We start from the raw sequence: 12,377 nt of genomic DNA on the forward strand, positions 1-12,377 counted from the left end.
AGGGCTAAAAAGTTGGCAAGTGTATGGGGAAACTTTGGATGCAGTGCAGGCCAAGAAAATTAGATGTCGTCTTAAACAACAACAATCAGAAATTGCAAAAAATGCAGAAGTAAGACCTAGTTGACAGCTTTTCTTAAAAACAGCACTGACCTTTCCTAACATTAGCATTAAGGCTAGATAGCAGTTAGCATGGTGGAGGCATGCAGCTAATTAAAGAATTCTAAATTTTTTATGTGTAAGTTTTGCGTAATGCCACGGCAGCAATTGACTGATATCCGAAAGTTGAAGATACATATTTTATGTATCTCCTGTGACTCAAGAGTACTGAACTAAAATGTAATTTGAAAATGGCAGATGTGGGCAGTGCATTTTGGATCTGGGCCTTCAGTGAGGATTTAGTGACGTAATCCACCCCTTAATACTGCCACCATATTTTCGCAATTTTACACAATAATATGCAAAAGGAAATAAAACAATGTATCAATACAGAGAGATGCATTTCGCATATTTGGGATGAATACAAATATTACTAAAGCAAGATATTTCATCATTTTCTTTCTCCAAACACCTCCAAACTGCTTCACTACAAAGTTATTTGAAACCACCCATCCAGCAATGGTAATGGATGACCTATGCTCACAATGTCCAGTCTTTTCTTGAAAAGTCTGCCTTAATTTAAAAAAAAATAATACACGCCAATCATCCTCCTCTGTCACCTATTGCGCACATTGCAAAAACATTTAACGCCGATCAACCAAAACCCCAATGTTTTTGATCATCATCTCCATTTAAATTTGCTCAAAGTCTGTGAGGTCACGTCTTTTCTCATTGCGCTTCAGCGAGTCAGAGCTGGGACTTCCCGTTTTTCACTTGTTGTAAATTCCTGAGGGACCACCGGTGACTCCCTCATTATTACCTGGAATCCCTGGCACACTCTCATACACATGGAAATGAGGCCTCTGCGCTGTTTGCCTCCAAACAAGAGTGTTGCTAGGTCTGACTCACAGCAAACATCTGAATCAGGAAATTGATTAAAGCACTTGAACTTTGAAGACACTTTATACTGTATAATTGTTGAATGGCTAGTGAGCAATGTCATAAAATGTAACAAATTCAATGATACAAATTGAACATTTGGTCGAATGGGCGACTATCATCTAACCCAGTGGCCATGTTGATCACTTTGTCAAAAATGTAAGTGAATGTCAACGCAATTTTGGTAAGTCATTACATCCTCAAACGTTTATAAAACACTCCAAAAATGTATGTTGAATAGATAGAATAGAATAAAGGACCTAAAGCAGCAACATCAATTACAATGCAACGTTTTAGTTTCGTAATTTAGCAGTTTCAATCTATGGAGTATTTGTCGAGTGTAAGATACAAAAAATAAAAGGGTCACTAAAGTGTTAAAGTAAAGTAAAATACAATTCAAACAACCCTAGTTCTTCTGTTGACCCGGATGTTGAGTAATACCAAAATAAATATGTGTATGATATTAATTGCCAAAAATGAAAACGAAGGACGTTTTCGCTATATTTATATAGTGTTATAAATGTAAGATTCAGTTAGTTTTCATATTCTTAAGAATTTTTGTTATTTCATTTTGTTAATAAACATGTATTTTCAATTTTACATTCATTTTTTTTTTTTTTGTTAATTATAATAAAATTGTCAAGTGGTTGCACCTCTGCTTCAACCCCAGTTTCAGCACTCCGGTGTGGAGTTTGCCTGTTCTTCCTGTGCTTACGTGTGTATTGTTTTTTTTGTTGTTGTTTTTTTACAGGTACTCCAGTTACATCCCACACTTCAAAAACATACATTGGGTTAATGGATTGCTTTAATTTGCCAATATTTGTGAATGTATAGTTAAGTGTCAAGTGCTGTTTGCCCTGTATTGACTGGCATCCAGTCCTGCATGGACTGCCAAAAGTCAACGGGGATAAGCTCCAACTCACCCACAATTCTAATGAAGTCAAGCGTTGTAGAAAATTCTCTGCCGAACCAAACCACAGAAAGGAGATTTAGACATTATCAAACTATTTCAAGCCACATACGTACCTTGCAGAGATGGCGCACATCCTCTTCCCCCCAAGAGCACAATTAAAATTTGAAAAATAGAAATTAGAACAAAGCCTATTATCAAAAGATGTAACATTGTTATTCATTCATTCATTTTCTACAGTGGTTGGCAGTGTACACTGCTTGTTGGGCAATCTCTGGGAAAATATAGGAAAACAACCATTCACACACACACACACATTATATATATATATATATATATATATATATATATATATATATATATATATATATATATATATATATATATATATATATATATATATATATATATATATATATATGTATACATATGTATATATATATATATATATATATATATATATATATATATATATGGGCAATTTCTAATATGCTTTGGTGAGAGAAAACCCTCGCAAGCACAATGAAAAGAATCAGGAAATTAGCTCCTGCAAACTAGGCATGCATGATGGATTTAGAATGTTGAGAATATGGCGTCACGATCAGCAGTTGAAGTGTATTTTGGGTACATTGAAGGGTGCACAAATCACAGTGAAAAGGTAAAATGAGAAAGGATGAAATGTCTAACTAGGACCCCAAACCCAAGTATATGAATAATTCTGGGCTTGGCTGTATACCTATCCCTATTGCAAATAGACTAGATACATACTAGCCCCAAATAGTTCATCCCCTGGGGTGTGAATAATTTTAGGCTTGAGTACATGTAATCAATGAGAGGATTAAAAAAATGATGACTAAGTTTCTGTTTTCAACCATGCTTTGTATTATGGAACCTCTATAACTCATCTGCGGTCAGCACATCATGCAAATGCATGTTGACGTCACGGGTTTGGCAGGATATATAAAAAAGGAACTGCCTGGTCATACACCCATTCAGTTTGTACATCTCAACGTCACTTTTAAAGAATCTTCTCTTCAGACATCAACATGACTGCCAGCACAACTCTGGTGAGTACTGAGCATTTTTTAAATAACCTTCTTCAATAGTAATTGCTTCAACCAGATTGCCATCATCATCCAGTTATCCTTACGTTCATAGCACGATTAGTTGTTTTGGCGTTTACTACCTCAAATACTCACAAAAGGTTGGCGATATTGGGATTTGGGGTTAAATTTGGGGATGAATCTAAAATGCACTATAACCTTTACAGGTGTATGGACTTTTCTGTATTTTTTGCACAACTTGTTCTCTAACAAGGAACTCAATGGCAAATTTCACAACAGGTGCTTGATCCATTAATGGATCAATTATAATTGGTATTTAACCCTTGTATGGTGTTCGTATTTTTGTTACTCAGCCAGTGTTGATGGGTGGACCCGCTAGAGTTTGGGGTTTTCAAAAGAACACAATCAAATAATTTTCTGTCACTGTCAGACATTTTCAGACCCGCTTGTCCCCTAACGTTTGAAAAAAAATGGGAAAAAAAATAGAAATTAGTTCCTGGGATTGAATGGCTTGACTGATAAGACAAATGAATTCGTCAATGGCAGTGAATGAGTTACAATACTCAACAGATGTTTACTACATCCCAATTGCAAGTCATATGAACAGCAAACATTGTCCTTTACCTTTGTTAGATCCCATTCATGAATTAAAGTGCTCCTTTCTTAAAAAATAAAATGAAAAGAAAATCTCATAACAGCGTGCTATCACCACGAGGAGCAGGTTTCTTATAAGCTTTGGGTCATTTTTTTTTTTTTTTAATACAAACTGAACGCCCACACACCCGTGAACACTATACAAGGAGTAACCCACCACTGGAAGGCTTTTCAAACAGGATGATCTCAGAGAGAAAAAGCCACTGTTCTGAAGTGATACAGAATGTCATCAGCAGGTTGCAACAGAGCGACTGTAAGAGTCACAGAAGGGCCTAGTAATGAACAGTCATTGAAAATTTGAAAGGTCAAACACCTGTTGTGGATTTTGCCTTTAACTGGTCAGTGAACAGTAAGTTGTGCAAAAAGTAAACATTTGCATATGTACACTAAAAGGTTTAGAGATTGTTAAATGAAGGTCACCCGTAAAGGTCATTGTCCACTTTAGGTTCATCCTGAACATTCCTAACTTTTTGGGTTCAACACTCTTTAAAACTGTAAGAGTGCTTATTTAATTCAGACAAAATACACTTGCAAATTGTTCTTAGTGGAGCGCCAACAAGAAATGCGGAAGGACATCTTGCATACGCTGGCCTTTGTGGGGAGCTATAGGCAAATATTGTTAACAATAAACATTATCAATACAGCTAGCTGTCACAGTGGGGTAGGAGACTGATTTGCTTTTAGTCAAAGCTGCCATTGCAAAATCTTTATTAACATGGCCGTTGAAATTAGAACACAACCTCCCTATCCTACCCTATATGGTGAGTTTCCTTTTGTAGTGCTGTTTGAATGTGTAGTGAGTATATCTTATCCCATATTGTCCCCTCAATGTATCCAAGAATGCATAAAAAGTAGTGAACAATTGACGGCTAGGGCTGTGCAGGAATCAGTTGTGACTTATGTATGTATGTTGTGTGTGCACAGCGTCGTGTGAAGTGTGCGCTACTGTGCTTCGAGAACAACACTCGGAAGTGTTCTCGTAAGCAATCAGTCGCGAAGGCTACAGGATGTGTATCAACACCTTTGAAGTGAATTTGCTGTTGGCCTCTGACGCCGTCATAGCATGAAGGGAGTTTGCAAACTTGGACGATGGACCGAGGAGACGAACTCTCCATGTTAGCTTAGCGCTAGCTAGCTAGCACAACAGAACACACATGGATTTACCTTAGCCAAAAGCAAAAAAAACACCCTGTAAAGTAAGTTACATTAAACTAAAAAGGAAACCCTAGCAATGAGGGTTTTTTTTTAAACTTCAAAACCTAAAAAAAATACAAAATGTCCGTTTAGGGTGCCCGTATTTAGGTGCATCAGTACGCGTCCCGTATTGAGTTGTAAAGGGACGCATTTTGTCCCGTATCGTCAGATTAAAAATAATCTGTAAAATGTCAATGGAATTAATGAACAACTGTTCGCTTTATATGACAATTTAGGGTAACAGTCCGAGTACCTCCCCAGTCTTACATTTATTACAAGTTCAAACAGGTATGCATATTTTTTTACTGTACAGGCAGTCGATATACTACACTAGTAAAAAAAAATGGAAAAAAATTGTTTACATTATTTTTCTCTTTTATCAAGAGTAAGTGGACAAATATGTGAAAATGTTCTGCTGAACTGATTATAGGTGAGGTCATTTTGAGCCTCAACTATGACATGTCTTGCTCAGTGTTTTACTCCGCAGTAGTCAAAGACGTTTCTTCTAAGGCAGAAAGCTCTTTGCCCTTGGCAACACATAGTGAAAATTCTGATTGGATGACAATACAACCTCCTAAATGATAGATTAATAAATATATTATATATATGGATTCATTGCAAATATCACTATTTTATCTTGAGGATCGATACTTGAAATTGAGCACTTTGCATCGCCCATCCCTAGTTGAAGGCAGTCAGGTTGGCCGTCCCTGCCGATGAGATGTCCCTTATTTATTTTTCAGGGAGTTGGCAACCCTATGTCTGCTCCTCTCCATTGTTGTGGTAATACATCAATTTGAACGCTAACACACTGATACCTGTGATATTAACTCTCAAGAGGACACAGTACTGATGAAGCAACTCTTGTGCTTTTTATTTCCGTTTTCTGTATTAGGTTTCCCAGCTGTTACTGGTCGTACTGGGGACAGTCTGCTGCACACCTGTGTGTCCAAATCATTGCACTTCTGCAGAAAAATTCCAGCGCCCACACTTCCAGCACGTGTCAGATTTGGGAGTCTCTTCAGTTGCTCCCTGGGAACTGAAGTGAGTTGGAGTTATTGTCACTAACAGCAAACAAAAAGTTCACAGGAGGAGCTAACCCTAGAATCAAGGGCTTAGATCCTCAGGACGTTTTGTCATTCCGTTCAGTTATCGATATTATAGTACATTATTTTATGTTATGTTGTATTATATTGTATTATATTCTCGCTCACTCTCTTGCACGGGTGTTGAAAGTACAACCCATCAAAAAAGTTTCCTGAATTTGGTCATGTACTTATATTCAGTATCAATAAGGCCCAACACCAGTTTTAGCGATCATCATCAAGTTGCGAGCATGGTGTAAAAGTTTGGTGATCATTTCAAGGATTCCCCTTGAGAAAGGGGATGTCGGGCCCGTTAATAGTTGCTCGTAGATTTCATTGCTATTAGTATTTTAGGTGGTCTGATATAAGTTCATGGGTCTAAAAACCCAGTGCTGTCAGTGTCCTCATAAAGTTCCATTTCATTGCAGGCAGAATGTTACTCAAGGTAGAGAGCCTCAGATCATCAGGCATGCCGTCTGCAAGAATTGCATTGTGGCGCATATGGTCGCCAAGCCCATCTACATCCAGATTTCGGTCTACGAGAGAATACGCAGCGAGGTGCACGATGTCTGGTGCAAGTGTCCTTACGAGCTGGCTGTGGGATGCACTTGTGTTACCACGCAAACGGAATGACCTTCACATGCGGGACAGTGCCTGTTGTTCTCCTTACTGTACTCTAGTAGGACACTTCCCCATCCTTTTTTTCTACCAAGCATTGTGGTTTGGCTCACTTTGGGACAGCATGCATTTCTCTGTGTTTTGACTGTAGAGGGTTTCAAAATATCCGTCCTTACTCAGTAGGACGGTGGTGGTCTCCACTGAATCGTCAGCAGGGAATTGTTCATGTGGAATGGGAAGAAAAAAAAGCGCTGTTTTAAAAATACAGTGTATTACAACAGAGAGGAATTGAAAACGTTGCTGTCACTTGTTTACAGATGCCAGATGTTTATTAGGTTAGCTAGTTGCTACAATGTCACACTATGTACAGTACGTAGCTGATCCATCTCCATCCTCCCTGCGCACCTTGCACTGGAATTGGAAGCTCCATCAGCAGATTGTGATTTGTTACATCTGGCAAACTGACTAAACTGTACAGCTTGGTGGAAATGTGACCACACAACATAACGGTTAGTGTTTTAGAGGGTTCTCCATATTGGGAGGAAGATTTATTTTTAAGTTATATTAAAAAAAAATCACTTTAGATACAACTGATTTCAAGAGTCGTAAAGGTGAAATTATATTTTTGGTTTTGGAGAATACTGCCATGTAGAAGCAATGCTGGCTTCTAAAAACTGAAAGTGGTTTCAGCTGGTGGATGAAGGCCAGCCAGCAGACAGACTATCTCTTACGAGTGGGTAGCGAAAAGAGCTGCTTCAGGTCCATAAGCAGTCCTGCAGAACTTATAGCAGGGGAAACACCAAATGGGGTGATGATGGTGGTGGAGCGGATGAAAATGGCCACATTCTTCAAGACATCAATGCTGATGATACCTGTTGTAGTAGGTGTGTTGAGAGCTAGATCCTTGGCTCGAATTTGGCCGAGGATCTGGCTCACAAAGCAGGCATCGCCCTTATGAACATTGCCACCACATAGTAGAACTGTATTTAAAAAAGGATTTGCAAAAAGATGAATAAAGCCAACTTAATTGAAATTCCAAAATAACTGTAAGATGGCCTCGAAAGTGTTAGGTGGTTAGCAAAACCATGTTGAGCTGAATGCATGAAACGGTCATTGTGAGACGCATGCACAATAATACTTTTCAACATCTTTTTTATTGTATTGATTAAATTGCACCTTGATGTGGAAGGAAATTGACTAGTTTTGACTTTTATTCATGCACTTTGGTGGTATGGTGAATAATAATAATTGAAACTTCAGTAAGCACTTGTACTCCGGTCTGACTAGAAAGTCCAAGATCAGGAGATCTTGGACTCCCAAGTCTGGCAATCTACCATTTAACCACTAGGTTGAACCAATGAGCAGCACATGCTGTTATATGAATCAAATTACTATTAGCAATCAAGTCACTGGCACTGCTTAGAGTTTTATTGTAGACGCAATTCAAAGTATCTGATGTATGTAGACAGCAATTTGGGAAACACTCAACAAGTGTTAAGCTCCGATCAGAAAAAACTCTGAGAATATAGCGTTGCCATTTAGCAAGAGTGTTAGCACACTACCCCACCCCCCAAGAAAAACAATAAATCTGTCAAATTCCTACACAATGTATTGATGACAAAGTGGGTGTATACTGTAATAAACCCATTTATCCAGTGAATGAATGAGATGTGTACTTTTAAATGTACTTGGACTGATACAAGAACATAAACACAAACAATTCATTTAGGCAAACTCAAGCCTCCCAACCCAAACCCAGGACCCCCACAATAAGGCTACTCTGTGTGTCCATGGTAGAAAGATGTTGTTTTTGAACCTTTAGATTTTCAATGTCATATGATTAAACTAAGCGTACAGTCAGAAGCTGTAGTTGTGTTTATGTTTAAAACACAACGGTGTTGCTACAAATGGTCAACCCTGACATCTGCCGGGGCCCATGACACACCTGTTGCACAACAACCATGGATTGGTCACATCGACCACACCGACTCCCATTGGGAGGTGAGCATTTGCAGTACCTATAAGTACTGACAATCCGGACAGAAAAGGTGCATGAACTGGAGTTAGTTTTTTGTTATCTATCCATCCTTACTTCAGCTGCTAGTTACAGAGCTGGAACCAAGTCCGTGTTGGCCCGTCTCTTGATGGACATTCCAAGCATCACACTCTTCCACTTTCATACCAGAGCGCCCTTTGGAAATCAGTTAAAACATGTGCTTAAAGGGGATTATTCCGTTTCTTAGTCAACCCTGCTGTTTGTAATCCAAGCGTTAGGGTGTGAAAGGTTTGAATAAAACTGCAAAGAATCTTTTGACTTTGCTCCTGCCGATGCCATCTTTGTAAGCGTTGAGGTTGCTTATGAGATGTTTCAACACAGCGTCTCGAAACGAATCCGAATTGGACTTGAAAGTCTCCAAGAGCTTCTTCTTAGAACGATACTGATGAAAGAGGTCCTTGATGACTACCTTGATGAATTTACCATAGGTGACCATGTCCATAGAGGCAAGAGATTCTAACCCTAACCCTAAACCTTCATTCAAAACTTCACGGTAAACCTTACTGATGATCATCTGCACTTCACACTGTCCCATCGACTTCTTCACTTTTGTTGGGAACTGTTTCACCAGCGTCATGATCAGCATGCTTACGAGACTCCGAGCCAGCTTCTCCAGCATTGCTGTTGTGATGGTAACTGATGCTGCGTGAGACTGCATTTCGATTTGGCGCAGCGCAGACACCGACGCTTTTGGCTGCAAACTGGATTTCCCTTGGTTTGGAGTCTCAAGTGAAGACATGAGCATGTCAATATCATTTAAGGCACCACACACTGCAGTTGTGCTGTACTTCTTTCTGGACTCTATCTCCATCCAAAGGAGCATCTGCTGCAAGAACTTCCCTACGGAATCTTCCACAATGTTAAACAGAACATCCAGGTGCCGGTTTTTGCCCTTTCTCTGCCCCTGTGTTTGCTGGTCTGCAAACTCAGAGGCGCCGGTCGCCTGGTTTGCCTTAATATGGTTATAGATTTTATCCCTCATCTTTTTTGAAAAGAGTGTCATCTCGTCATTGAGGGTTTTATGGCTTTTGGTGACTTTTGTTCCTGCCATTGCAAAATTGCTGTACAAGTCCTCGACATCGTCCTGGATTCCCTCAAAACTGAAAGGAGGAGTGATGGAACTGGGCAGGGACACCTCAGGATCAAATGTACCGACATCAGCAGAGGTGCCGGGGAAAGTCACCAGGTACTCGGAGTCTTTCCACTGACCCTGATTGATCACTTCAGCCATCATTTTGTCAAACCTCATTTTTGAGAACGCAACAAAGCTGTTTTTGCGCGGGGTCTTTTGTACATGCGAAGAAAAAAAGTTGGTCAATGTCTTCTCAATCAACCGCAGATCGAAGTGAGGGCTTTCTGGGCTGCTGCTGTTATTGTCCATATCCGAGGCATAGTGAAGATCACCAACAATTGTTGTGACAATGTCAGATGCTGTGCCTTGAACATCTGGAGACGCTTTATGTTGCACATTTGCGGGTTCAGCATTACTGCCGTCTGACCATTTGCGCAGGATTTTAGTTACCGCTTCCGTTGTCTCATCAACACTGATATTTGATTTGGGGCTGTAGGATGACTTCAGACTCTGACGTTGCTCAATCTGGGTCACCTGGGGCTGGCCAGGCCGCTTGTGGGCCGACGGTTGACGCCAGCACGGTCCGAAACACCGAGTCGTTGACTCGACATGACCCAGATAAGTCCACAATGCACTGCAAGCAAGACGCACCATCTGGTAAAGCACATTGAGATTGGTAAAAGTGCCAGGGATGTACAGGAGCGGCACTATCTGTTGAGCGTCCTTGTCTGAAGCTGATGCCAAAGTGCGATTTACCCTTTCGGAAACCTCATCTGTTAACAGTGAGTCCAGCTTGTTGGCGAAGTCGCACTGTTGTAACGGGATGCTAAGCGCTGAAGCAAATGCACCGTTTGTTGCGCCTTCCGGGACCGGAGTCAAACGATCTACCTTTACCTCACCAACCCGCTGTAGGAATACTGGTATGATGATTTTCAAGGCGTCAGTTGAAAGCTTTTGGGTCATCTCTGTGCACATGTCCGCCAGTGTGGCCCCCGTTTGGGAGTCAAACTGCCCTTCAGACAGCAGGCACCACTGGGCTGCTGAAATGTTGTCAAAATGTTTCGACACAATTGGCAGGAGAGTCTCCTGTTCCACTGAAATATCCGACTCCATCTTTCTTGTCCAGTGCGTCCCACATTGAATTCCGGATTGTAAATTTCTAACGTGAATTGATCATTAATCACAGAGATGTGACATGCTACTTAGCATATTTTCAGTCTATCTCTATGACAAAGGATTCACCTTGTGATGTGACTCAGCCCCCCCTTGCTTGAGAGTGATGACATCAGGAGAGCTTGAAAGGCAAACTTTAATTATGTAAATAACTTACAATTTTTACAGTTTCTGTAGTAGCAAAAATACACCAATGACTTGTATAAGCAGTCATTTTCAGTTGATGGATTGCACTTGCATTTGCGCTCCCCTATTTAATTCCTATTTACACTTTTTTGCTGTTTTGCCAGGAACAGAATTTTGCTCTCCAAATAACAATTTTACTGATATGATCTAATGCTCCTCTGATTCTTTCTCTGTATGCAATGTGTGTGAGGTATTCCACATTCCCTTTTAGAATCCATTAAGTGTTGGTTGCAGTGGTCATTTCCCAAAACTCAATAGCTTGTGCAGGCTATTTTATGTGTAGTAGTAGCTACACTACTCCGGTTTCCTCCCACATTCCAAAAACATGCTTGGTAGGCTAATTGGACACTCTAAATTGCCCCTAGGTGTGAATGTGAGTGCGGATGTTTGTTTGTCTCTGTGTGCCCTGCGATTGGCTGGAAACCAATTCAGGGTGTCCCCTGCCTACCGCCCGAAGACAGCTGGGATAGGCTCCAGCGCTCCCCGTGACCCTTGTGAGGACAAGCGGTATAGATAATGGATGGATGGATAGTAGTTACACAAAGCTCCGTGGACAAAGTGAAAATTGATCAATTTCGCTCTAAAACCACTGTCTTGCGGGAAGGTGTGCGGTTATTGGTAATTGGAAAGCAGAAAGAAAGCTAGGTTGAATGTTGTAGCTGAAAAATGAGAATGGACAGCAGGGCCTTTATTAAATAAACTAATTTCAAGTACTCTAAAAACACCCAAATCCTCAAAAGTAGAAAATAACCCAATTTGGGTCGAAAACGGACGATCCAGTAATCGGGCCAATTTGACCGTCTTGGTTTGTACCCCCTCAAACGCAAACAGATGCCCTTTCTATTTCTGTCGACGCTTGGTAGTTTTACAACCAATAAACAATGGCGTTTTGATTTTTAAGAATTTGTTAGTCCAAAGAACTCTTTTCTCCTCATCAGCTGCATGTGAGTGGACAAAATAATGAGGGAAGCCAAAGTGGTTCAGAGACGACAATATTTAATAGAAGTGCAGAAACATTTGCATCAGTACAAGCTGCAGTGTCATGCATGCAAAACTGTGCTCCAAGCCACACAAGGCAGGGGGAGCTTCAAAGTCGAAACAATTAGGAGACCGTTTGCAGTCCGAGCGGTGGAGTGGTAGGCCTGAGTAAAGCTCTGCCGACGGCTATTAAGAACCTTTTCATCGCGCTCATCTGTGAGGCTCGGTTGAGGATTTTGAGATTTTTTGTCAGGTGATTGGACACAACATCGTCAAATGATGGCTCATCCGAGATCAGAGCTTCCAACAGTTTCTCCTGTGAATGATACTGCTGGAAGAGGTCCTCGATCAC

General features: G+C 40.5%; 2 protein-coding genes across 3 annotated transcripts; one reads left to right on the top strand and one right to left on the bottom strand.

Annotated features, from left to right (window-relative positions):
- The first annotated feature begins 4,283 nt into the window (after positions 1–4,283).
- On the top strand, positions 4,284–7,739 carry LOC147153188 (uncharacterized). Of its 2 annotated transcripts, none has more exons than XM_086044428.1 (3): positions 4,284–4,424; positions 5,753–5,901; positions 6,375–7,739. In XM_086044428.1, the coding sequence occupies exons 1-3, from the start codon at positions 4,379–4,381 to the stop codon at positions 6,573–6,575; spliced, it is 396 nt and encodes a 131-aa protein (XP_085900554.1). In that variant the 5' UTR covers positions 4,284–4,378; the 3' UTR covers positions 6,576–7,739. The 2 variants fall into 2 exon arrangements, 1 of the variants encoding a protein (XP_085900554.1); XR_015088567.1 differs by lacking the exon at positions 4,284–4,424 and adding an exon at positions 4,581–4,859 and having other exon boundaries at positions 6,371–7,739.
- Positions 7,740–8,830: 1,091 nt separating this feature from the next.
- Positions 8,831–10,837, bottom strand: LOC147153189 (uncharacterized). The gene has a single exon (XM_086044937.1). The coding sequence runs from the start codon at positions 10,799–10,801 to the stop codon at positions 8,831–8,833; it is 1,971 nt and encodes a 656-aa protein (XP_085901063.1). The 5' UTR covers positions 10,802–10,837.
- Positions 10,838–12,377: the final 1,540 nt, after the last annotated feature.

This window comes from Filicampus tigris, chromosome 1 (genome assembly GCF_054856515.1).
Source record: "Filicampus tigris isolate MCC_2025a chromosome 1, RoL_Ftig_1.0, whole genome shotgun sequence".
Lineage (NCBI taxonomy): Eukaryota > Metazoa > Chordata > Actinopteri > Syngnathiformes > Syngnathidae > Filicampus > Filicampus tigris.

What these genes read in the sequence shown, in the direction of transcription:
- LOC147153189 (XM_086044937.1), bottom strand. Translation starts at nt 10,801, where the DNA reads ATGGAGTCGGATATTTCAGTGGAACAGGAGACTCTCCTGCCAATTGTG.
- LOC147153188 (XM_086044428.1), top strand. Translation starts at nt 4,379, where the DNA reads ATGGCCGTTGAAATTAGAACACAACCTCCCTATCCTACCCTATATG. An exon ending in TCCCTATCCTACCCTATATG is followed by an intron (nt 4,425 to 5,752) that starts GTGAGTTTCCTT and finishes TTTCTGTATTAG; the next exon opens with GTTTCCCAGCTGTTACTGGT. An exon ending in GTTGCTCCCTGGGAACTGAA is followed by an intron (nt 5,902 to 6,374) that starts GTGAGTTGGAGT and finishes CATTGCAGGCAG; the next exon opens with AATGTTACTCAAGGTAGAGA.